The sequence below is a fragment of the Carcharhinus amblyrhynchos genome, chromosome 17 (genome assembly GCF_965287045.1).
Source record: "Carcharhinus amblyrhynchos chromosome 17, sCarAmb.v2.hapA, whole genome shotgun sequence".
Lineage (NCBI taxonomy): Eukaryota > Metazoa > Chordata > Chondrichthyes > Carcharhiniformes > Carcharhinidae > Carcharhinus > Carcharhinus amblyrhynchos.
Genome location: NC_137340.1, coordinates 43,095,046 through 43,123,005, shown reverse-complemented (window position 1 = coordinate 43,123,005; position 27,960 = coordinate 43,095,046). Strand labels below are relative to the sequence as shown.

Here is a 27,960-nt window from a genome sequence, read left to right as displayed (position 1 = left end):
ATTCTCTAAATGAAAGGAATATGTTCAGCCTTGCACCCTTTTTGAATTACGTAGGAGCTTGGGAAGTCTGTAGTTCCTTGTTGCTTCCTCCGTGGCAGAGTTAAATTGTAACCAACACCCTTTTTTCCTACAGTGTAAATTGTGATCCTTTGAAATTTGTCAGTTTGTTGTTGACCTGATTAATGCAAGACAATAATCTTCAATGTTGTGTCTCTATTTTCTGTTCTTCTATTGGAAGTTAGATTATTGTTATAAACCATCTGAGCTTGGTGTTTTATCTGAGCACTTGATCTACCATTGTCTTATCATGCTTATATATTCATTATTCACATTTAAGTAGAGTGCTTTGAAGTGTATTAAATGTATTACATGGCTGTACATCAGTTGAGGAATTCAGTTGAGTTCAGTTCTAATGATCATCTGAACTTGAAAATGTTTTTGCTATTGTGCTGCATGACACATACCAACACAACTGTTTTGTATAATTTGTGGTGTCTGTTCTTGCAAATGGTATCAAAGCTGCAATGATTAGTTGGAGATTGTCCAACAATGGTTATAATGTCACAACTGGTAGAGACTGAGCCGTTATAAAGAGAAAGACCAATAATCACAGTAATATTTTCAACAACAGTATTACTGAAAAATTACAATCATTTTATTCTGTATTAATTTCATTCAATCATGGTTTGTTTAAGATTTACACTCCTATTAAGTGTATAGTTTCCTTTGGTCCAACAATAATTAATGTTTCTGAATACTGAGAATCATTTAAAAGGTTAAATACATGGTTGACAATATTTTTCAGTTCCAAAATACAAACTGGTATTAATGCTTCCTGAATCCAGTATAGGATCGAGGCAGTAAAAGTACTTTGGGTGACACTTGATGGCAAGTTTGAGATTTCTTTCCCCTCAAATTCCACTTTCTCAAATGTGTTGCTCTTCAACTTTATGCCCATTTATCTCTCCTGTAATTCCCTTTTCAAATCCCACAGTCCAACTTCCATCCACTTCACACTGAAATGACACCAAAATCACAAATTATATCCTTTTCCATTCACAATCCTTCAACAGCATTCAACATGATCATCCAAGTTAGTCTCCTCCAATGTGTCTCCAGTCATCCAATAACACAACTGGTCTCACATAATTCCATTTCTCTATAGCTAAACATAGCTAGTACGTCTCTAATAGTGACTTTTTCTTCCCTCCCCCTCAAAGGTCCATCTTTGCTTCTCTCCCCCTCAAAGGTCTATCTTTGCTTCTCTCTTTATCAAAATTGCTGACATCATTTTCTGGACACCAGATCAGCTTCCACATATTATGATTCTCAGCTTCACTTCTTTACAGCTTCTGTTGACTTTTCAATTCCCTCTATGCTTTGAAACACCTTATCCAATGTGCATCTTGAATGTCATAAACTATTTTCAGCTCAAAATTAAAAAGAATAAACCAATTGTCTTCACTCCCTTCTACTACTGTCAAGGCATTCTTAGGCTGAACCAGATTAATCAGCCTTGTCTTATAAGGATCCAGAATCATCTTCACAAAGACTACTTCCTTTCACCTCTACAATAATGCCTGCCCCTTCAGTGCTGAAACCCTTGTACCTGTCCTTGTTACCACCAAATTTGATTACTTTAACTTGATGGTTAGCTGATCAATTCACCTATTTAATTATGCACAAAGCCTTGTTTAGCTGTCACTTATCCTCGTTAGCTCATGTTAACTGTCCATTGTCCTGTGCATTAAACTGGAAATCATCTTCCATGTAGGCAATATCTTGCATCCCACCTACCTATACCCAACCATCGCTGACTGGTTCCTATTCCTGTCTTAATCTCTCCTTTATCTTGTAATTCTTCTTCGCATTAAATGAGAAATATAAATCCCATGTTGTTGAAGTAGCATTCTTGCAGTTGGATTTCTCCTTGCATATTGGTGCAAACCTAATTTCTCCAGATCTTTGTGCTCTGAGGTAAACATCAGGATCAAATTAGTTACAGTTGATTTTGATTATATCCTGTATTCCACCCAATGTACAAAATCCTAAATCTGCTATATTTTTCTTTTTAGTACTGTCTTTTGATCCTGTTTCTAATTTAACTTGGACCATCAATGTCTTCCAAATATTTCAGTAGGATGACCTAAGTATGAAATAAATGAAATTGAGCTCTGAAAATACAGCTGGAGTCTACTAAAATATTTTGAATAGCTCCAATTAATGCTACAATGTAAACATCCAACAAGGACTAATTTAATTTGCTTTTGTGGGAGTGAGTCACACTAAGATTCAAGTTTGAGCAAGTCATATGTCTGTTACATTAACTGCGAGCTCTTCTCATGTAAATAATATTTTTACACATTTAATACTTGTGTGAGATATTCACTATGACTGAAAGAACAGCCACAGAATTCGGCTTACACATCTGTTAGATCTGGAATATAAGAAAGTCTGTGTTTTGCTATGATACCCAGGTCTTGTGCAAATTCTTTAAACTGAAATCTGATCATAGTACAATACCTAAATGTGGCTTATTACAAAGAAGTTCCCTTAGGTGGCAAGGGATTAGGAATTTACTGTTTAGAAAATCCCTACAGTATAGGATGTATTGCAAGAAGGCTGTTTACTCAATCTACTAAGTTTTTAACATCATAATTTTTGTAGAGTTGTAAAATATTGTTTACCACAGCTTTATTAATTTTATAAAAGTGAAGACAGTTTACAGAAAATGCTGGTTGACTTAGGTTAACAATCAAAACTCAAACCATTAAATTCTGAACTTTCTCTTTAAATGGGTGGGGGACACTTTTACACTTGCATTTTTCTTTGCAGATTTTTACCAGATTGCCCTCTCGTTAAAGCTATTTGTTTTCATGCGGTTTGCCATCTGGAGGGTGGGTCAGCACATTATGTAATCCCCCAAAGCTTCCACCAGCAATGCTTTCCAATATCTCAAGAGCCAGAATACATCATTCCATGGACAGAATGGACAGAGTCGGTTGATTAAGTATTAACAAAGCTCCTAATGGCTCAGCTGAATGTTGGCTAAGGCCTGGACACAGATGTATAAACTTTTCTCAATAGCATTCTAATGATTCCCTGCTGCAGCTATCCTTGTCTGGGTTATGTGTATTTTACATAGGAATTTAAATTGTACTCCAAGTTGGCCAAGTAAATGTATTTTCTCTTATCAACTCAAGAAGCTTATATCCACTCTTTCATGCACCTCCCTAACTGCAATGTACTTGCTGTTGGATTGCACTACACAGAAAACCCCACATGTTAATTCAGAAAAAATAGTGCTGTTACATAAGAACATAAGAAATAGGAGCAGGAGTAGGCCATCTAGCCCTTCGAGCCTGCCCCGCCATTCAATAAGATCATGGCTGATCTGTCGTGGCTCAGTTCCACTTTCCCGCCCTCTCCCCATAACCTTTAATCCCCTCTCTTATCAAGAACCCATCAACCCGCTTCTTAAAAATATTTAGCGAGGCAGCCTCCACCACTTCAACGGGCAGAGAATTCCAGAGATTCACCACCCTTTGAGTGAAGAAGTTCCTCCTCAACTCCGTTCTAAACCGCCCCCTCTTTATCTTGAGGCTGTGCCCCCTAGTCCTACTGTCTTTTTTGAGCGGGAAGAGTCTCTCCACCTCTATCCTATCCATCCCATTCATCATCTTATACGTCTCAATGAGATCTCCCCTCATTCTTCTAAACTCTAACGAGTACAAGCCTAGTTTATTCAGCCTCTCCTCATAGCTCAATCCCCTCAACTCCGGTATCAGCCTAGTAAACCTCCTCTGCACTCCCTCCAGGGCCAAAATATCCTTGCGCAGGTGCGGCGCCCAAAACTGCACACAGTACTCCAGCTGCGGCCTCACCAATGCCCTATACAGCTGCAGCAAGACCTCCCTACTTTTATATTCAATCCCCCTCGCTATGAAGGCCAGCATCCCATTCGCCTTCCTGACCACCTGCTGCACCTGTAAGCTGGGTTTTTGCGACTCATGCACAAGGACCCCGAGGTCCCTCTGCACCGTCGCCTGCTGCAGTTTTGTTCCCCCTTACTATCTTGGAAATCTTTATCTGTCCCCTTCTCATTAATCTGTCTCTTAATACTACATATCCCTTTCCCGAACTTGTCTCAAATTTTGTGTCCATATGTTCCCACATCTGTCAAAATATCAATATACCCATGGCTCTGCCCTCTTGCTGTCCTAGGTGACCAGCAACCTTCAATGCCAACCTTTTTGAACTATGCAATCCATGTCTGATTATTTCTATTAACTATCTCATCACCAACTTCCCACCCCAAAAACTTTGCTGAATGTTATTGCTAGGAATCAGGCTTTTTTTTAATATTCATTCCATGGGATGTGGGCTGGGCCACCACTTATGGCCTATACCAGAGGCTATTTAAGAGTCAATCACATTGCTGTGGATCTGGGGTCACATGTAGGGCAGACTGGGTAAGAATGGCAGATTTCCTTCCCTAAAGGACATTAGTCAACCAGATAGGTTTTTAGAACAATCAACAATGTTTTTATGGTCATCTTTAGACTTTTAATTCCCGATTTTTATTGAATTCAAATTTTGCCATTTGCCTTGGTGGGATTTGAAACCCGGATCCCCAGAGCATTATCTTCGGTCTCTGGGTTACTAGTTCAGTGATTTATACCACAACGCCATTGCTTCCCCTCTTCTGTTAATGTTAACAACCCTGTTAATGCACTATCCCATCCAGCATAGTATCGATATATGATGAATTGACAACAACACAAACCCTCCCCCTTCCCCCACAGTATTACTAGAAAACCAATGGTCAGATTTTTTTTTAATTATCAAGGCATCCACACTCTGGTGAACCCAAATAATTTTCGTGGGTGTAAGTTGCCTCCTGATTTATACATTGGGCTGGATTTTTGTTTGTTGCATTTGCCCATTGACTTCCTTTGGTGTTTTGCACTAGAACCTATTATAAGTTAGGAATCAAAAATACAGAACATGAAGAACTTGTAATGCAAGGATCTGAGTGATTTGCAGAGTCTGAAGTAGGAAGTGTCAAAATATTGAATCTGATGTCAAATCATGTACTGAAAGAAATACTGAAGGAATGAGAGATTGAATTATGAGACAGGTAAGAGAGAAAGATGTTTAAAATTTGTTTACTTTTAAAAATCTCCACCAATAATTAAAAGCTAAAGGAATGAGACTGCGCACACTTAAAAATGTTAATTTTCAGTGCCACTATAATCTATGTTGTAATCAAGAGTTACTATGCTATTAAAAGGTTACTTGGACAGAAATGGGCAAGTCCTTTTTCTGGTGAAGTTAGTTTGTGTGTGTATATGTGTATATCTCTCTGGTAGCTACAGCAACTTCATGCCATTAATATATTTGTATGGTGAGTTTTTTTAGCAAAATATCTTAATCATGCAGCCTTTGGAAGACCAAAACATGTCGGATAGCAGCTTCCTGATTTTTGCATTCAACTGTAATCATCAGAAGCTGTCCTTTTTCCATGCTAACAACTGCTGTTGGCTTCATCAGTATTTCTACCACTGTTCGCTTTGTCATTATTTCTCTGAGAATTACATAGAGATTTTATTTTTTTTTAGTGGAAAAAGGCAGACAGCACTTCAAAAAACAGTAGTGGAACACCAATCAAGATAGAAGATCCTAATCAGTTTGTTCCATTAAATACGGATCCACGGGAAGTTCATGATAGGCGAAACAAGGTAAACCCCTATGGCTACTTAATTGTTGTATCTGGTTCCATACAAGAGTGAAAATAAAAAATTCCAATGAATTTTAAACCATTTTCATAAATATAACCAAATAAATCATGAAGAAAAAATGCTTACAAAGTTACCTGGTACAGAAACCAGTTTTCTGGATTGCCTCACTGGAATCTGGCATGTGGGAAATAGAAAGCCATACTGTCGAGAAACTTTATTTTAAATGACTTAGCTATATGTAAGACACATACCGAGGATAGGGAATATATTGAAATTGTTCATTTTGTGTTTTTATTCTTCGTGATGTGTATTTTGTTAAGTAATATTTATTGTGTTTATAGACTTTATTTGTGTTCAATTTAGAATTGTGTCATAGTTGTAAAATGTGAACTGTTTGTGCAGTTTCATGTATTTGTGGTGAAAAGTTCTTCCAAAACCCTTTAAACTGTTCAGGATAACATCTCACTAATCTGCCTACAGCCAGATGGTTTCAATTTAAGGTAAAAGAATCACATGAAATTCTTTGATCAGGTCAAAGATGTTTAATATTTACAGTGTCATGTTTCCTGATATATACAGCACGTCTGAACCAAGAAATTAATTTTTGTTTCAGATTCGTGAGCAGAATCGATATGACATGAAGACTGCAGGGCCACAGTCACAATTGCTGGCTGGTATTGTTATAGAGAAGAAAAGTGCACCGGTATGGTTGTATCATATATTTCAACTTGGAATGTTTTTTTTTCAATTTGTGGTTTCCCTGTTAATATGAATAGTTATAGTTATCGCTATTAAAGTGTACACATTTATCATGGGCAGCTGCCAAAAAGTTTGGCATTAAAGCCAATGTCAAAATTGCCATTTTTGGCATCTTAAATGCTCAATTTTCACTTTATGCAGACTGACTAAAGCAAAGAGAACTTGAATATTGCTGGAAAGTGAGACATGATGTCTAAACTTTACGTGTTGTACAAGTTACATGTAAGAATGTCAAAGGGAACAACAGTTTATACAGCATGAGACAAGGGGTGATGATGATTGGCAAGTCGGCCAATTGATTTGTTGCCATGGCTTTTGTACCAGGAAACCATTGTCTTCTGCTTTTGTTAATTCAAAAGAGGTGCAATGTCTGGACATATTCTTTTGCCTGCAGAGGACATATCCCTGAGTATGAATATATGTAGCATGTGTGCGAGCATGACTGATCACCTGAAATTGATTGTTAGTGTAATTCTTAGCACACTCTGGATTGTTTAGCAAATGCTGCCCAATCACAGAAAACATTAAACTTTAGACATGTTCTGAGTTTTGCAAGCACAGATTAATTGAGTATGTTAATATTCTATTACAAACAGGGGCGAGAGTGGTTGCAGTTTGCCGTGGCACCACTTTAACTAATCAGGCCCCGTTTTCTCGTGCAGTGTAAATTGGTACTGCTGTTGAAATTCAGCATTCTTGTGTCTTCCCTGATGGATGCAATATGAAAAATTTCAACAGCATGTCTCTTTTTATCAGCAATACTCGTCTATACTGCCAAGTGACTAAAGAGAGAACTCTTTACCTTCGCAGTGAATTGTACCTACAATTTACTTGAAACAGATTAAATCACTTGATGAATCAATCCATCTGGTTAACAATATTAGTGATGCCAAATACATAATTAGCTGAAATCTAAGACCACCTGTTTTCTTTCAGGTACCCACTGTGTCCTTTCAGCATTTTGACTGTTGTTTCAACAACATTTATCACATGCAGAGCATGAATATTAACTGTTCTGTCTTGAATCTGTAAACAAAATTAATTTTAATCTTTCAACAGTATTCCTCCTTCCCAGCAATGTATTGCAACAAATCGCATTCACAGGAATGCAATGTGGAGACTATAATGGATTATTTTAACCACATTATCAATGTTAATGTTTTAAACTAACCAATATCAAAGAATGGTGTTTTTTAAATAATTGAGGTGTCTAAAATGTACTGTATCAGGAATACAAGAAGATGAAATTAATCAGTATTTGGAAATTCAGGGATTAATCAAGGATAGACAGTAGGAATTTGGTAAAGACAAGTGTTGTTGAACAAATTTGAGTTTTTTTTGAAGAACTGACTGGAAAGATAAAGTGGTATGCCCAGGAGTCATTGTTGAATCCTTATTTTTTGTTGATATGGATAATTTCTACTTGGACACAAAGCATAATCTTGAAAATTTGATGACAGGAAGTTGGGAACCCAGGAAGCAGCAAGGAGATCTGTAAAAGAATTCAGAAAGATGCACTGTTCAGTGGAAAGGGCAAATAAAGCAGCAAGGATATCATGCTTTAAAAAAGTGACATGCTGTTGAAGTTTTTTGTCGTGCACTCATCAGGACAGACACAAGAATACCAAGTCTCAAAGGGAACAATAATGTATACTTCATGAGAAGAGGGTGTTGAAGTGGAGTCTGAGCGGGAGAGGCATTGTCATGAACCAGGGAATGGCCGTCTCCCAAGCATTTGTAATCGGAAAAAAGTATATTGCAGGGATGTACCATCTAACTCAAGAACAGCTTCTTCTCTGCTGCTGTCAGACTTTTGAATGAATTTACCTTGCATTAAGTTGATCTTTTTCTACACCCTATCTATGACAGTAGCACTACATTCTGCACTCTCTTGTTTCTCTATGAATGGTATGCTTTGTCTGCATAGTGCACAAAAAACAATACTTTTCACTGCATGTGACAATAATAAATCAAATTAAAATCATTGTCTTTTTGTTTAGGACAAGGTCCTGTCCTTTATATATATAAAAAAAATTGTGCCCAGCTATTGCTTTTTCAACTAAGCAATGATTTGTGGGACAGCATATCCCTGGTTTATTTTCCATGGCAATGCCTTTACCAATCAGAGTCAACTTGCCTGGTTCAAATTCAAAAGCTTGACAGTTAACTGTTCCCTGGTATATTCCCCATGACAATGCCTCTACTAATCAGAGATCACATGCCAACCATTCAGCATCATCTTCTCATTGTTGTTTCCTTTGAGACTTGGTAATCTTGCATCTATCCTGACTGAGTGCGAGACAAAAAGCTTCAAGAGCATGTCTTTTGTTTTCCAGCAATACTTAAGTTCCGTACTACCAAGCGACTGACTACAAGGATATATTATTCTGAATAAGTTTGGATAATACGTTTCTGGAAGGAAAACAGGAATTGGAGTCTATGTTCATGCTAAATTAGTATTATGCTGTTTTTTGTAATCCATTATTGAAAATCAAAGCTATAGAAAATGTACAGCATTGATTGATGCACCATGACGATGCCAGGGATGGCATGGGGAAAGGTTTGAGCAGAACTACTTCCATTGAAACAGAGAAAATGAAGAGAATATCTAATTAATGAATATGGAATTATGAAGGGTTTTGATGGTGACTCAAGAAAGACAATAGGTGCAATTTTCCTGACCTGTTGTGCTGCTCAAGTAGCGCAACGGGGCAGGGAAATGTCAATGGGGGCCTCTAGCAGGAGTCATGCCGGAGTCCAGCAGATTGCAATTTTCCCAGGCCCTTTATTTAAACGTAATCAGCCTTGCACTGAAAATCAGGCTGATTATAAAATGGAAATCTTCATTTCCATGTTATTAGTGAGCCTGGGATATTATCAGTTGGGCTTGATGATGTGTTTGAGGAAGCCGATGATTGGGAGGGGGTTGGCGGGGTTGTTCAGAGGGGCCTGCGATCTGGAGAGGGTCAGGGAAACCGACAGTCAGGTATGTGGTGGGGCTGGGGAAGCCAGTGACCGGTGGGGGCGGTGGGAGGGTGCAGACAGTGCACATGTGCCGACCTTCCTACTGACACATTGGCACACCGCAGCAGCTCACTCAATATGCTGAGTCCGGCCTCTGTTATGATTAGGTAAACCTACCCCCTTTACCGGCATGAATCCCCTAGTGGACTCTGATGCACAGAGTGCTGGAAATCCATTCCACTAAGTGCGCCCAAAAAACGCTTGTTTTTTTTGGTGGTGGGGGGAGAATTGCACACTCAGTTTCCTATGGTAAGTTGATGACAGCTCATCAAACTAAAATTCAGTGAGGAAAACAGGAGAAAATTCTCTACATACAAGGCTAGTAGAACAGAAGGATGTTGAGGCAGTCGTCATTACATCTTTAAGGAAAATTGTATCAATGTAGCCTTGTAGCAGAACAAGATATATTATGGGAAGAGGTTCGAGGTGAGAGACAGAACAGTAGGATTTGTTTTGAATTATTCTCGTAATAGCTGGCATCACCATAATATGCCGAATCAACTTCTGTGCTCTAAAATTCTATGGTTCTGTGAATTTATGAAATGCTGAATCAAAAGCATATTGAATGCAAAGAGAAAATGATTTAATTGGCATGCTGTTTGGATGGTTTACAGCTCAGGTTATTATAAACATTTTAATCTCTAAATTAAACTCTTTGTTCTCCCCATACTTGAGTTAGCCCTCTGCCTGCATACTGATGATACTGTCTAATTGTCAGACATTTCCACAGAAATAAATGCTTATTTGTCAATCTGATAGGCTTTGACTGAGTGATAGGGGACAGGATCTCTCTCCTTTTGCAAATGACTCAGTTAAAACTTAGCCAAGGGAACCAGAATGCCATATGTATATGGTTTCAACACTGGAATTTGAACTTGGTTTAGCACTTCAGTGTCATTACTGTTAAGATGCCCCAAGGTTATTTTGAATTGTAATAATTAGCTCAGTTAAAGTCATACTGCTATGTTTTACTGACTGAGAAAGGAACTGATTGACAGTAAACTGTCTCTTGTACATTGGTCATATATTAGAAAGCTTGCTAAAGAAGATGTTGTAAATTTTCTGAGAACTGTGATAGTTAAAATTCTCCATGACCACTGAAACCTAAAATTATTTATGTAACTTTGCTTACTTTCTCACCCATGCAGTTGAATATCGAAGAAATGGAAGACCAGTTGCCACCAGGTCCACCTAACCCATTCAGTTATTTAAATGAGTGCGAATTGGAGGAATACAAAAAAATAATTGAACGGAAGCAACAAGGATTGGACGGTAAAATTTTTTTTGATATGAAGGAGTTAATTACATCTAGAAATTTTTCAATACAATGTACAAAAACTTAAACATTTCAGTGTTTAGTATGGGAAAGGAAACAAGTTGCTGTATTAAGATAACTTGGAAACAGTGGCCCCTTGTGGTTAATAGACCTAAATGTCCCATGTAGACTCTATTTTCACTGACTAATATTTGTTTTCCTGGCTTATTTAGAACTTTGGTTGGATCCGCACCCATGAAATTTTGGAGTATTGAAACTCCAGATGTACAAAAGGACATCCCCCTCCCCTCCTTGAGTTCTATTGGTTACAATGTTTCCTTCATTTGTGTTCCAACCTCAATGAGGAATGTGTTTTAAGTTGCTGCTGCACTGTCCACCTAATAATATTTGAAGTTACCATGTGGCATTATTGGCCTGTGTGTCAGTCCCTTTGTTTAAAATTGGGATCTGAATTAAAGAGCTATGATTGGAAGGATATGTAGAATTTTCTTATTTTTCAGGTCTACCTTCAGCACTCTTGAGATGAGACCTAAGTTTGCAGAAGCTTGTTCTAGAACTGTTTTATAAATAGAGGATAAGCTGACGTGGGGTAATCTTCTTCCCTCACTTTCTCTTATGAGGAGAATGTCTAATATTACCCTCCTGGCAATAAAATGTTTTATGAGTTGTGGGAATTATTTGTGCTTGACCAATCAAAACCCTCCCATAGCAATATTTGAACAAAAATTGAGTTTTTCCCGTTATCCTCTAGCTATTGACCATCCTCTAATGGTCTCTTAATCTAACCAAAACATTTGTTTAATTTGTGGGAATGTTCTGTACACAATTTTGCTGTAGTGGTTTCTGACATAACAAAAATGACTATTCAATTAATTTCTTAAAAGTAACTGATACACTTTACACAATTCTGAGAGTGTAAAAGGCCTTATAATAGAGCTCTCCTTTATCTCCTTCTCTATTATCAATTGTCCATAATTTTGAATGATGCTACATAAAAGTTTTAACATTTTTATGAGATTAACGTCTCATGATACAAACTAAATGCTTAATGTTAATCTTTTAAACACAGGATGTAATGCTACTCTTTAATTATGCCAATGTGCACCAGTTGTTTGCTCCTCATTTTTTATTGATTTTCTTTCAATTCAATCCAATCAAGTCCGATTCAGAGTCTCAACAAGTTGAGACATTGCTGATCCAAGATGACAAGACAGGGCTCTCACCTCCTGTCTTGGGCTTGATCTACATGATCCAAGCTGATTGGAGTAGGCATAGCTTCTCCTCCAAGAATTGATCTCACTTGCATCAGCCAAAAGGCTGAGATGCCACTTTTAAAAGTTGCTTGAGATGAAGCTAAAATGTAACCTAATGACTTCAACCAAGCACAGCATGTCGATACTACACTTGATCTTAGTCAAATCTTTAGTTCAGTTGTTTACCATAATTTCCTCCCACGCTACACTCCCAGCAGTGTGCACAAACAGTGTTAACTAGCAATCAACTGGCAAATTGGTTCTGTAACATTTTCAAGAGTTTTAAAAATAAGGATAATTGGCAGCAATCTCCTAAATGTGCTAGTAAAATGGAGTTAAAACACTGAGCCAGTTGGAGATGGCTGCTAATTTAATTAATGTTATCTATTTTGAAGATTACTGTAAATATAATTACTTTAGACCCAAAAGGTGATCTTGATCACAAAGATATTTAAAGTTGTCCATATCTTCACAAGACCATTCTGCAGTTTAATGATACTTGTTAATTATTTTTATATAACTAACTTCCACATTACATTTCAGGAAATACGCATATATCTTTTGCAAGAATTGAGAATGTATGACTTTGGGAATATTGACAGCTATAGATTAGTAAATCTTAGATTTATCTAGTTTACTATGTTGAAAATTGGTAAATCTGTAAATGCATTGAGAGAGTTGACTAATGTCCCAGTCCAAGAGAAAAGCACGAGGGCCCTTTAAAACCTTGTACAGTCTGAAATGTTTGTCTAGTTACTTACACTTCTTAAAGATGTAGTCCATTGCAAATTTTCTTCCCCCACCCCCTGCCCAGCAGCCCCAAATTGTTAAATTTTCCCATATGTTATGCCATTGGCAGTCATTTTGTTATCACTGTCATTATGATGAATAAAAGTTTTCACAAGGATTTCTCTGCTGGAGACTTGAAACCAAGTTAATGGATGCAATAGCTTATTAGGTAGAATATTCCTGGAGGCTACTATGATTCTGTCATTTGAAAATGGTAAAAATTGCTCTATTTAGAGCAATTTTCATTACTGCAAAAAATGCATGTTTGTATTGTACAAGAAATCACTCAGTAACCACTCTGAGCCTATATTCCCTTGATGTCCCAGAAAAAAAAATGTTTTTTTCTTACTTCCATTTTACTTTGGGTTTCAGACCTTTAAAGGTGACCTGTTTCTAACTTTCTTCTTGACAATTCTATGCAATGTTGCATACCAACTATCCTAATAAATGCTACTACCAGACCTAAAAGTTCACAAATACCAAAACAATGCAAAAAAAAATGAATGGGTTCCCTTGATGGCTCAGATCATTGATATTTGCTAAATGACCTGTTCTAAAAAAAGAGCAGCAATAGAAATACATCAGTTGGCTTGTGTGTGTCTCGGCCAAAGAAATTTAAAACATAGCCAGAATAGAATATGCTTAATTGCTATCCTTATCTCTGTGGGACATTCTACATCTGGAGATTGTATGAGGACAGATTACGATTTGATTGTTTTGCACCCCCCATCTCACTATCGTTGTCCAATACTTGTTTTCACTCACTATCCAGGCTGACACATGAAGAATGAACACTTGGGGCATAGTAACACAAGGTTGTCAGTTCTCTGGAACCTTGCCGAGCATTAATCATCAGGACTGAATATTTTAATTATTCTATATTAAATCTGAATCATAATAGGGTGTGAGGTGTGAATGAAGAAACAGGATATATAGTTAGTTCAAAAACAGTCTGTTGGAAAATGTAACTCACTTCCTTTTCAGATTAATTTGCTATCCTGTTCAGATGAAACTAATACTGCTTTTAGTTGCAATCTCCATTGACTCCAGCATTTGGTATTCCATGAAATACAAAAACAAAATTAACTTTGCTATAATAAATGACAATGTTGCTGGCTGTATGCTTTATATTTGTTTTGTGAGCAAAGTATGTTTTAGCACTATTTAAAAAAAAGCATGAATCCTTTGCGCTGCATGTAATATTTTAACACCATTAAAACAAAGAAAAACTAACTCTTCTCCTACAGATACTGAACAGGAACTAACATCAGATGATGGTTCTGCGCTATCACCACCTCAGTCCCCACAAGCGTTACCAGCAAAATTAGAAGGTTGGACACTTCAACTGTAGTTTGTTAATCCTGTGCATTCTTTAATGGCATTCATTTATCTAAACCTTTTATACATTTCTGTTTCTATTATAATTGCATCTTTCTCAAAAAAAGTATTATAGAATAATACATAGCGTGTTCTTTCATTCAATTGAAGATTAGTTTAACTGTCTTGAATATGACACAGCGTTGGTATTTTGCATATCTCCATGCAATACAATATTGGTGCACTGACTTCAATAATATGAGGCAAAATTTTCATATTTAGCATTGCAGAAACAAAATAACAACTACAGAAAAAATGGAACTCTCTTATTCTTTATAAAAGAGTTTATTTCTCTCCCCCCAAATTGATCCAACCTCATAGTGAGCATTATACACTCATGGTTCAGGTGTACTATTTGGCTCAATCTTTATTTCCATTTTGTCAATAAATTATCTCCCTTGCATTCTTTAATTTGTTTTATCACTTAGTTTAATTTCCATATTGGAAATAGTCTAATTTATCCAAAATAAGACAACCTGACTAAATAAATTGGATTTTCTGTTTTCTTCCCTTCATGTGCCTGCCCACATAATCTTCATGACAACCACACACCAAATAATTTCCCCTGCCTCTTGTAGTCACACAATTTTGATCATTCTGGTAAATCATGAACAGAATTATAATACCATTTTAAATATATAATCTAAAAGTCAATGAGAAGGAAAAGATAGCAAAGTAGTTATGGGTTTAGTTATCTAGTAAGCTGTAGACATGAATTCAAACGCCACACTAGCAACAGTCAGATTTTAATTTGGTTAAGTAAATCTGGAAGGGAGAAAAGAGCTAGTATCAGTAGTAGTAATCAAGTTAATTCCAGATTGCTGGTTGGAGGTGGGGGGAGGAAATGTTCACTAACATGCCTTGGGGAAGGAACCTAGTCTGATCTGTATGTGACTCCAGACATAGAGCAAGTCATAGACAGGCTGTGGGTATGGATAGACAGGTGGCACATGCAATTTAACACAGACGTATGCATTTAGATGGAAATAATGAGAGGCAATATAAAATGTACAATTTAGATGCAGGATCAGAGAAACCTGGGAATATACGCACAAATCATTGAAGGTGGTAAGACAGGTTAAAACATGTTTATGGGTCCTCAGCTTTATAACCAGATATAAAATACAAAAGCAATGAAGTTAAAGGTTTGGCTCCAACTAGAGTAGTGTGTCCATGACTGGGCATTGCACTTTAGGATGTGAAGGCTTCTGTGAGATTGCAGAAAAGATTTACAAGAATAGTTCCAGGGATGAGGGACTTCAGTTATGTGGAGAGATCGGAGAAGTTGGAATGTCCTTGGAGCAGAGAAAGTTACGCAATTTCATGGAGGCATTTAAATGTTCTCATTGATAGAATGGTGGAGAACCAGAGGACACAGATTGAGCGACTGCCAAAAGAACCAAAAAAGTGACACGGGAAAAAACATTTTATGTAGCAAGTGGTTATGATCTGGAATGAACCACCTGAAAGGGGCAGATTCAATCATGGTGTTCAAAAGTGAATTGAATAAGCACCTTAAGGCAAAACAGGTTGCAGTGTTATGTGTAAATGGGCCAGAGAGTGAACAGCTGAATTTATCATTGAGAGTCTGCACAGACCTATTGGACTAAGTGGCTTCCTTATGTTCTGTAACCATTTTTCAATTCTGTATGGCTGCCTCTTAATTGCCCTATGAAATGGCCTAGCAAATTATTCATTTGTCAAGTAATTGTCTCATTACCACGTTTCAAGGGCAGTTATGAACAGGCAATAAATGTTGGCTTTGCTAATTACAACCTTGTATGGGATATGGGTGTTAAGAAGGCAAATGGAATGCTGTCCTTCATTGGCAGAGGTATAGAATATTAAAGTAAGGATATAATCATGGAATTGCATAAAACACTGATGAGGCCACAACTGGAATATGGTGTGCAAGTCTGGTCATCATATTAAAGTAAGTGTGTAATTGATCTGGAGAGAGTTCAGAGGTTTACAAGAATGTTGCCAGGGCTAGGAAGGTGTAGCTATGAGGAGAGATTAGATAGTTTGGGATTATTTTCCTTGGAACAAAGAAGGTTGAGGAATGACTTGGTGTACAAAATTATGAGGAAAAGATAAGAGTAGACAGGAAAAAATTGAATCCCTTGATGGAGAATTCCAGAACCAAGATTCAAGACAAGTGGCATGAGGTGTAAGGGGACGTGAAGAAGAACCTTTTTAAGCAAAGGGTGATGGGTGTCTGGAATTCGCTGTCTTGAGTTGGTGGTGGAGACACAGACCCATACTCTTTTTAAAGAAAACCTGGATCTGCACCTTAAATGCTGTAAGCTACAGGCCAAGGACTGGATACAAGAAGTTGGGATTAGAAAGGGGACCTGGATGTCCTCAGGCTGGCATGGACAAGATAGCCTCCTTCCATGCTGTAACTTTTCTATGGTTTTATGAATGAATGGATAATATTTAAAATAAAAATTCATTTAAGATTCTTTCATAATAGTTTCTCTCTTTCGTATTAATTATCATTCTGCCTCAGAAAACACTATGCCAACAGTGGTGGTGAATGGAGGAAAGGAAGATGGACAAGCTTTAACAGAAGATGTGACAAAACGCATCAGTCAGTTAACAACTAGCACTGTGGAGAGTGTGGAAATCACCATCAAGACAACAGAAAAGATAGATTTGAATGCCAGTGATACCCTTTCACCTGAGGGGTCTCCTTCTAAATCCCCCTCAAAGAAGAAAAAGAAATTCCGAACACCATCATTCTTGAAAAAGAACAAAAAGAAGGAAAAAATGGAAGCATAATGATAAGTCTTCAGGAGTGTTGCACAACTAAAATGCTGGTCAGATATGTCAATTTTAAATGCTTGATATTGACATGTTCCTTGGCTAAATGTGCTAAACGTCAGTTAACTGTGCACTGACCTAGAATAGAAGAAAAGGCCAAATCTATATAGGGGTTATTAATCTGGCATCAAAACATTTTATTGCAAGTTTGTTTAGTAATTAACCTTTTGCCAAAATTAAATCACGTTCTAGTGAATCCTAGACTTGGAACAATTATACTGTGGAATTTATTTTAATCTTTTTAAAATAAGCTCATCTCACTACATTTATCCACAAAAATGTGGAAATTTTATACATTAAACACAGATGATTTAATCCATTAATGATAACTTTCTATCTTAAAATTTTAATACTACAAAATGTTACTAGCATGCAATATATGGGTCTAATGACAGAATAAAGAATTCCTGACTCTAGTACACCTGAGTTACAGCAGGCATGTCATAGTTCTAATATTAATGGACTCAATTATACAAAACTGGAGTCATGTTGATAGTGTTTTTGTTCTTTTTTTAAAAAACTATACTGCACTTTTTGGTGATACATAACTTACTAGTGATATAAATCCTAAGTGAATACTACATGAGGCAACCAAATGAAGGAGAAATAATGCTACCAAAAAGGGAAAGGAGGGTGTGCAATGAGATTAAGTGTTGGGGAAGGATTGAGATTATAACAAATTAGTGGTATTACAGCAGTTGATTTTTTTTGGGGGGAACTGACACAACTTATAGAGTTGTTAAAAAGAGAAAAAGGCATGAAAATAACATTTTAAATGCATGAATTAGAAAATTAAGCTAAAACATGATACCAAAATAGTGCCCACATCTTCTCAGTCACCCAGCTATTTTGACCAATTTTCTCCCCCTACATCTCTATCTTTAACCCCAGAGGCACCTGGTGATTTAAAAACAACCTCAGTTGTAGGCTATGTGTCTATATTTTGACCACATCTTATGGCATTTGATTTTGTTAGCTACAAGGTGGAACACGCTAACTTGGCTTGCCCATTGATGAGCCTATGGAGTTTGGGCTATTGATTTGAACTGGCTGACAAAGTATCCCCAATGTAAGACTGGTATCCAACGTGGCATTTTGTGTCCCATTTTCAGCGAGTTTACTCTAGATATGTTAGTTACTACACTGATATTTGAATCAGTATTTTGCAAACAAACTTTTTTTAAAAATATCTATCAGGAACAGCATGTTGATTATCAAAAGAACCTCCTTGCGAGAATATCATTTATATTGTACACTCTCTTGTATTGTTACTTCTATTTGTTACAAAGTGGTTTTTCATGTACTATGGAACGTGCAGTTAAGATTTTTATCTTGTTGAAAGGCTAAGAAGTGATTAATTATGGGTGCATTCAAACAACTGAAGTTGTGGTCACAAATTTGCTGTGTATTCTCCATTTCCTGCTTGTGGTGTGAGCCCCACCTGCTTTTGCTGAACAAAATTATGATGTTGAGGGGGAAATCTATTTTAATTTGATTTTTTGTTTTGGAATGACTGAAGGATGGTATTTTTGTAAGCATAAAAACTTCTAAAAAGATTTAAATATTGTAATCTCAAAATAGTTTCTCCATATATACACCCCTATCTGTTTGCTGAAGAATATAGGTTTACCAGATCAATAGACTTCTGTTACTAATATTTTTACAACTAATATTTTCATGGTAACTATCAGAAAGAGACCAGTAAAAGTAAATTTTAATGGAATGTTTAAATTCACAAGCTAAGCTTGGAGACTGAGAAAGCCACTACATGAGTTATTAAAAATAGATAAATTAAACCACTAGCATTGGGGTCTGTGATCTGAATCCCAATTAGCAATGTGAATGGTAGTTTGGTTCTGAATACTGTATGTTGATAAATGGAATTGGAGTAGTTGGAAGGTTTGAGCATATAGGATTGGGCTACAGCAATGCATCTCTGAAAGGGAACAACACAATATCAACACTAATGATTACTGGACAGATTTAACGAGTAGTTAAACTTTAGTTGAACTTTTTGTATTAACTGTTTAAGGAGTAGTTTTCCAAACTTTGTGCTTCTGGTAACTTTTTTTTTTGGGGGGGGTGACTCCTGTCTGCATAATATGTGCAGCTATGCATTGCTTTAAATTGAGTTAATTGACCTTGTTGCACCTTGTTGGCACTATATACATACACAAGTGCAGCAACCCATTGTCCTGTGGAAAAGGCTTAACAAAATTGCTTTTAAATGTGTTGCAAATCAATGTTAAATCCACACTACAGTATTTTTTGATGTGGAAGTACAGTATCCCATTTTCAAAATCTTATGCTTTGTCTCACGGGACAATTTTCCAATAACCTTGCTCTCCAATTTAAGCCCTAATTATGTGATATAATGTCCTTTTTAAATTATATTCTGACAAATTCCATTGCTTTCTTATATTTTTGAAATTCTGTAAAGCATCTAAATCTTTGGAGCATTTCAAAATCTGGAATCTGCTTATGGAAGAATGTAAAAGAAATGGCACTCTGTATAGCAGCTTACTTGCTCTATGAAAAATTAAATACCTACATATATAAAAACATCCAAATGGTCTTATCTTTGCCTATGTATGAATGATTGCTTAGAAACAAGGTTCAAAGTTATGAAATAGTAATGATCTTCAATCATATTTTAAGTTAGTTCATAATGAAGATTAAAATGTGTTCCCAGTACAAGAACACTTGAATATTAAGACCTCCTACAACTGTTTAACCTCATGAATTGCTATTTACTTAGCTTGCCAGGATACATAGCTAAAATATAATCTGTCCCTATATGTTTCCAGCAAGTTAATTATTGGTACAATCTGAAAAACAATGCATATGATGTCACTCAGAAAATTAACTGTTGAAATTAAGTTAGCATAATCCTTTAATTTCCTAAATGTGTCATCTTCATTCAGTATTCTCTATATAGTTAAAAGTCAGATTTGTGAAGGATACCAAGATAGAGGAAGTTAGAGTTAGCTAAAGCAGCTCAAAAATCTCATTAATTTGGTCAAAATTATATGCAGGCAGTAAAATAGTATTTGAAATTTAAGTGTAAAATACTGCACATATAAATAAACAATCATAAACTACATGAATGATAAAATGGTAGAAAAAGACATACTTAATGTATAACCACTCTCAAATTAGTAATTCAGAGGAAGGAGAATGTTGAACCAGATAAGCAAAATAAAAGCCCTAGAAGTGAGAGATCAATCTGTACAACCTGCATTCCTCAAATTCTGGCCTGTTGCACATCCTAAGAGTGGGGACTGCAGGATAGATGAGCTGACCGGCCATGGCACTATAATACAGGATGTCTTTCAATGGGAGGAGCACATAAGAATATAGTAGTACTAAGGACTACTATAGTAAGGGGACTGCCTCTCAGGAGCAAGAGTCTAGACAACTATGTTGTCTGCCCGGTGCCAGAGTTCGGGACGTCTGCTTTGGGACGGAGAGGAAATTGCAACGGGAAGGCTGGATCCCATTGTTATGGTCCATTTTGGTACCAATTACAGGTAGAACGAGAAAAGAAGTTCTGCACAGAGTCTGAGGTGCTAAGCATTAAACCGAACCTCCAATGTTGTAACTTCTAGATTATTATCTGAGCCACATGCTAAGTGTCAGCAGGTACATAAAATTAGAGTGATTAATACGTGGTTCAAAGACTGGTGTGGGAGAAGTGGGTTTAACTTTGTCGGGCACTGGGTAAAGAGGGGCTGCACTGTTATGACAGCCTACATTTGAACCTTGCTGGGAACCAGTGTTCACGTAAACCACATAACTAGGGAATTAGAGAGGACTTTATTCTTGATGGGGTGGTTGGGAAGGAGATACTTTGGTTTACAAAGCAAAAGGATATGGCAACATTACAAAGCAGCTATTTAGGTAATGATACCCACTATGTGATGGGAAGGGACAGAGTGTACAACCATTAGAAATAACAGTAAATAAGATCCTGTGCCATTATGCAGTTTCTAGCCTTCTATTCACCTCCCATTCATGTGTCTATTAAGATGTATCTTGAATGTTGCTAACATGCTCCCACTGGAAGTATGCTCCAGGCATCCACCACCCTCTCTGAGAAAGTTTCCCCACATGTTTCCCTAACTTATCACACTCACCTTAAACTTGTGCTCTCCTGTAGTCAACCCTTCCACCCTGGAAAAAAGCCTCTGACTATCCACCCTATGCGCCTTAATTTTGTAGACTTCTTATCAGGTTACTCTTCAGCCTCTGTCTTTCCAGTGAAAACAATCTGAGTTTATCCAACCTCTCCTCATACCTAAAATCTTGCAGATCATACAACATCCTGGTAAATCTTCTTTGCACTCTCTCCAAAGCAATACATCTTCCTGATGGTGTGGCAACTGGAATTGCACACAATATTCCAGATGTGGCCTTAAGGAACACGTTCAACAATCCATAAAATCATATACCATAATGGCTTAAGACAACTGAGGTTCACCTTGAGCCTATGAATTCATCATAGCATATTGACTTTTGTCAGTCTGACTACAATTGAACGTTTCTTATGCTGGCAATTACCTCAAGATGTTGTACTGAAATCCAGCCCAGTCTCCTGTCTGTGTGGCCAGTCTCAGCTCAAAACTGCACCCAGTCCCTTCAATCTTTCTTGGAACAGTTTTCTACAACTGTAACATAGCTTTCCAACTTTCATACACGATGTCTTGGCCGATGAAGGCAAGCACGCTGACTGCCTTCTTGACCACTTAATCCATCTGTGTTGCCACTTTCAGGAATCCGTGGACCTATACACTCAGATCCCTCTGAGTCAATGCTCCCAAGGGTTCTGCCATTTACTGTATAATTTGCACCTGAACTTGATCTTCCATAATGCATTACCTTGCATTGGTCTGGATTAAACTGCCATCTGCCATTTCTCTGCCCAAATCTTTGATCTATATCCTGCTGTGCCCTTTGACAATCCATAGAATCCCTACAGTGCAGGAGGAGGCCATTCAGCACATTGAGTCTGTGCCAACCACAATCCCACCTAGCCCTGTCCCCATAACCCCATGCATTTACCTTAGCTAGTCCCCTTTAAGGGACTATTTAGCATAGCCAATCCATCTAACCTGCATATTTTGGACTGTGGGAGGAAATCGGAGCACCCAGGGGAAACCCACACAGACATGGGGAGAATGTGCGAACTCCACAAACTAACCCAAACTGGGAATCAAATCCAGGTCCTTGACGTTGTGAGGCAGCAGTGCTAACCACGGTGCCGCCCCATCCTCGTCACTACCTGCAATTGCCAATTTTTGTGTCACAGCAAAGATATATCCTACTGAGGAAGAAAGATTCTAGGAAGGGGTAAAGCAACCATGCTTAACCAAGCAAGTTAAGCATAGTGCTAAGCTGAAAGAAAAAATTTACCACTGATCTTTGCCACATTGTAAGGCAGAGGATTGGGAAAGTTTTAAAAACAAACAAAAGGAGAAGGTAAACAATGACAGTGAACTAGCAAATAATACAAAAACAAAGACAATTGGAGCTTTAAATATATAAAAAAAAGAGAGCCAACATGATTCTAAAGAATGAGCCTGGGGAGATGATAATGGGGAAACCAGAAAATGGCAGAGGAGTTGTATAAGTATTTGTGTCAGTCTTCACAGTGGAAAAAATACTAAGTAATCAAGGGGCAAAAAACTGGGGTTAGGAAATAAATATTATAGCGTTCACTAGAAAAGAAATACTAAGGAAACTAATGGGTTCAAAGTCCGATAGGTTCCCTGGACCGAATGGATTTTATCCTCGGATTTTAAAGATACAGAAATAGTAGATGTATTATCTTCCAAGAATCCTTAAATTCTGAAAAAGTCCCAGAGGATTGGAAAACTGTCAATCTAACACCCTTCAAAAAGGGAGAGATTAAAAAAAAGGTAACTATAGGCCAGTTGGCTTAACATCTGTCATTGGGAAAATGTTAGAGTCCACTATGCAAGATGTAACAGCAAAGCATTTAGAAATACATAACAATCAAACAGAATCAGTGTGGCCTCTTGAAGGGGAAATCATACCTGACAAATTTATTAGAATTCTTTGAGGTGGTAACAGACAGAATATATAAAGGGGAACCAGATGAATTTCCGAAATGTGTTTGATAAGGCAGTGGTTTTCAACCAGCGAGAACCGGGCAAGTGTGCTGTGGCAGGAATGCTTGGTTCAGAAATCCCAGTAATGGACTACTTGAAAGCAAAGCAAGGATGTAAATTAGAAACAAGTCATGTAAAATTTTCCAGTGCAAAACTAAATTAGGAACGGGCTCCAACTTCCCAGGGAAGAGAACAAAAATACATGAATGTGGAAACCTGGAACTCAATTCTGCACATACCCAAGAAAGTGCAAGGAAAGTAATAACCCAGACCCCAAACAGCGTCACCATTTTAGCATTGGGATGTGTCGAAGTTCATACCCGAAGTTCGCACATTTGGGCGTCACAGAAGAACCGTGCGGGCATTGAACAAGCAATTTGCAATAGTTTTCTTTCTCAGCCCAGCACTGGTGAAAGGGAGATGCGTTCCCACAGTGATGGTAAATGGGAGGAACTGGACACATAAATTCCAAATCTTCTGAATTTATTAGCAGGACCTAGTGGCGGAACACCGAGTGCAACTGTTCACCTGGTAAGCCGGAGCTGGCTAAACATGAGCTTTCTGAGCTCCATCTACACTATTCCACTTTTAAGTGCAATAACAAACATTTTTTTGTATTAGTTACATTATTTTCTGGCCATTGGTGTTTTACAACTTTTAAGATGTGACCATGAATTCCTCATTGGAATGCTCAGCAAATGATATATTGCTAAACCAGAGCCGCGGAGAGCAAAACAAATGTGGTTTGGTGTTTGGGTTGATGATTTCCCCCTCTACGCATAACGAAAGGGCTGCCCAACACATAGGGATTACCCACTATTTTCTGTTACATTCCTGGACAATTATTGCATTCTCCTTTTGGCAAGATTTCCCAATGACCCTTCCAATCTGTTATCTATTTATTAGTGTCACAAATAGGTTTACATTAACACTATAATGAAGTTACTGTGCAAATCCCCTAGCTGCCACACTCTGGCGCCTGTTCGGGTGCACAGAGGGATAATTTAGCATAGCCAATCCACCTAACCAGCACATTTTTCAGACTAGGAGGAAACCAGAGCACCCGGAGGAAATTCATGCAGACACAGGGAGAATGTGCAAACTCCACACATGCAGTGACCCAAGCCGGGACTCAAACCTGAGTCCCTGGAGCTGTGAACCTGCAGTGCTGACCACTGTGCAAGTTCCCATGAATTGTTCTACCTCCCATATCCCACTTTTTCCTGGTTCATAAAACCCTACAGTGCAGAAAGAGGCCCTTTGGCCCATCGAATCTGCACCAAACACAATCCCACCCAGGCCCTATCCTGATATCTCTACATATTATACCCACTAATCCCTCTAACCTATACATCCCTGGACACTGAGGAACAATTTCTTAGCATGACCAATCAACCTAACCCGCACATCTTTAGACTGTGGAGGAAACCCACGCAGATACGAGGAGAACGTGCAAACTCCACACAGACAGTGACCCGAGCCAGGAATCGAACCCAGGACCCTGCAGCTGTGAAGCAGCAGTGCTAACCACTGTGTTACCGTGCCAGTTTGATAATTTGCTAAACAAATTATTAGCACTTTGTGTCTAATAGTGTCCAGTTTATAGGGGAGATGATGGCCTAGTGATATTATCACTCGACTATTAATCCAGAAACTCAGCTAATGTTCTGGGGACCTAGGTTCGAATCCCACTATAGCAGAGGGTGGAATTTGAATTCAATAAATAATATCTACTGATGACCATGAAACCATCGTCAATTGTCAGGAAAAAGCCATCTGGTTCACTGATGCCTTTCAGGGAAGGAAATCTGCCATCCTTACCTGGTCTGGCCTACATGTGACTCCAGAGCCACAGCAACATGGTTGACTCTCATCTGCCCTTGAGCAACTGGGAATGGGAATAAATGCTGGCCAGCCAGCACCATCCATGTCCCGCAAAAGCATAAAAGAGAAGTTCTGCTAAAAGGTCAGCATCCTGAAACATCTACTGTTTCTTCATTCACAGATGACGAAACCTGTGCATGTGGTGTATCTCGATTTCCAGAAGGCATTTGACAAGTTGCCACACCAAAGACTGCTATATAAGATAAAGGTGCGCCGTGTTACGGGTAATGTGTTAGCATGGATAAAGGATTGGTTAACTTACAGAAAGTAAAGAGTGGGAGCAAATGGGTGTTTTTCTGGTTGGCAATCAGTGTCTAGTGGTGTGCCTCAGGGATCAGTGTTGGGACCGCAATTGTTTACAATTTACATAGATGATTTGGAGTTGGGGACCAAGTGTAGTATGTCAAAATTTGCAGATAACACTAAGATGGGTGGAAGAGCAAAGTGTGCAGAAGACGCTGAAAGTCTGCAAAGGGATTATAGATAATCTAACTGAGTGGGCGAGGGTCTGGCAGATGGAGTACAATGTTGGTAAATGTGAGGTCATCCATTTTGGTAGGAATGACAGCAAAATGGACTATTATTTAAATGGTGAAAAATTGCAGCATGCTGCTGTGCAGAGGAACTGGGTGTCCTCGTGCAGGAATCTCAAGGAGTTGGCTTGCAGGTGCAGGAGGTAAATAAGAAAGCAAATGGAATTTTGTCTTTTATTGCTAGAGGGATAGAGTTTAAAAACAGCGAGATTATGTTGTATCTGTGTAAGGTGCTGGTGAGGCCACACCTGGAATACTGTGTACAGTTTTGTTCTCCTTACTTGAGAAAGAATATACTGGCACTGGGGGGGAGAAGAGGAGATTCAGTAGGTTGATTCCAGAATTGAGAGGGTTGGCTTATGAAGACAGACTGTGTAGACTGGGGCTATACTCATTGGAATTCAGAAGAATGAGGAGAGATCTTATAGAAACATGTAAGATTATAAAGCGAATAGGTAAGATAGATGCAGGGAAGCTGTTTCCACTGGCAGGTAAAACTAAAACGAGGGGGCATAGTGTCAAAGTAAGGGGAAGCAGACTTAGGACTGAGTTGAGGAGGAACTTCTTCACACAAAGTGTTGTGAATCTGTGGAATTCCCTGCCCAGTGAAGCAGTTGAACTACCTCACTGAATATTTTTAAGGCAAGGATTGATAAATATTTGAACAGTAAAGGAATTAAGGGTTACGGTGAACGGGCAAGTAAGCGGAGCTGAGTCCACGAAAAGATCAGCCTGAACTTATTGAATGGCAGAGCAGGTCTACTCCTGCTCCTAGTTCTTATACAATTTCCCTCAGTATCCTGTACAACATATCCCAAACCAATTACACTTTTCCCACAAAGGTAGCTGGATAGCGCTGACATACAGGACCCTCTGCTCCCCCGCCATAGGGCAAGGCTCACCAGCACCACCCACTCCCGCCAGCCTTGGGGCAATTCAGACCAGCCTCATTGCTGCCAGCATTAGCTAATTCACTCAGTCTGGCAATAGGGAAGTGGTTTCACAAACCTAGCATCGGGACTGTTAGCCACCTGTAGCTCTGTTTGTGCATCTGTGATATTTTATATATTTTAACAAAATGCTAAACCTTCTGCAGGGGGAAAAGACTTCTCCAGCTTTTGACTATCTTAGTTTTAAAAAAAAAATCCATCTGCTGCAAGATTTATCTGTGCTCAGGAGAGATGGAAATGATGTTAAAATGGTTTGCATGAAGTCGTTCTTACACCTGACTAAATCAATAACATTACTGTGAATGAATTCAACAGAGAACTCGCATAAATACATAATTCCACTCAAAGCTCCTCACTCTGTTTTATATCTTTCCTTAGATAAAAGGACTAAACTTCACACCATTCCAGGGACTAGTCTAAATAGTGCCTTGTACAGTTTTAGCAAGACTTTCCTGTTTTTATATTCCATTCATAAAATCATAGAATCCCTACAGTGTAGAAGGAGGCCATTCAGGCCTGCACTGATAACAATTCCACCAGGCCCTTTCCTTGTAACCCTATGTATTAACCCTATGTAATAAGGTTGAAAGAGTGCAGAGAAGGTTCACAAGGATGTTGCCGGGACTTGAGAAGCTGAGTTACAGAGAGAGATTGAATAGGTTAGGACTTTATTCCCTGGAACGTAGAATGAGGGGAGATTTGATAGCGGTGTATAAGATTTTGATGGGTATAGATAGAGTGAATGCAAGCAGGCTTTTTCCATTGAGGCTAGGGGAGAAAAAAAACCAGGGGGCATGGGTTAAGGGTGAAAGGAGAAAAGTTTAAAGGGAATATTAGGGGGGGCTTCTTCACGCAGAGTGGTGGGAGTGTGGAATGAGCTGCTGGATAAAGTGGTAAATGCAGGGTCACTTTTAACATTTAAGAAAAACTTGGACAGGTTCATGGATGAGAGGGGTATGGAGAGATATGGTTCAAATACAGGTCAGTGGGACTAGGCAAAAAATGGTTTGGCACAGACAAGAAGGGCCAAAAGGCCTGTTTCTGAGCTGTAATTTTCTACGGTTCTATTTACCTGTTAATTCCCCTGACACTAAGGGAAAATTTAGCATGACCAATTAACCTAACCTGCACATCTTTGGACAGGTGGGGAGACCAGAGCACCCAGAGGCAATCCACACAGACACAGGGAGAATGTGCAAACTCCACACAATCATCCAAGCCAGGAATTGAACCTAGGTCCCTGACCCTGTGGGGCAGCAGTAATAATCACTGTGTTGACAGTTCCCTTTGAAATAAAGGCCAGCATTCCATTTAGTCTTCCCTACTACCTGCTGAACGGTTGCTGTTTTTGGTAAAATGCTGACACAGTATTTCCTTCATTTATGAATCTTCGGATTGAGAAATATAGACTTAAAAA

The 27,960-nt window shown here is 38.3% G+C and overlaps 1 protein-coding gene across 6 annotated transcripts in view; it reads left to right on the top strand.

Moving 5' to 3' along the window:
• The window catches only part of add3a (adducin 3 (gamma) a), a 236,184-nt gene extending 216,575 nt beyond the window's left edge, over nucleotides 1–19,609 (top strand). For 5 of the 6 annotated variants that reach the window (XM_080205869.1, XM_080205872.1, XM_080205870.1 and 2 more), the window contains 5 exons: nucleotides 5,622–5,741; nucleotides 6,355–6,444; nucleotides 10,673–10,796; nucleotides 14,090–14,173; nucleotides 16,732–19,609. In XM_080205869.1, the coding sequence (XP_080061995.1) occupies nucleotides 5,622–5,741; nucleotides 6,355–6,444; nucleotides 10,673–10,796; nucleotides 14,090–14,173; nucleotides 16,732–17,003 (690 nt within the window). In that variant the 3' untranslated portion in view covers nucleotides 17,004–19,609. The remainder of the gene's footprint in view (nucleotides 1–5,621; nucleotides 5,742–6,354; nucleotides 6,445–10,672; nucleotides 10,797–14,089; nucleotides 14,174–16,731) is intronic. The other variant, XM_080205873.1, reaches the window with a different exon arrangement.
• Nucleotides 19,610–27,960: the final 8,351 nt, after the last annotated feature.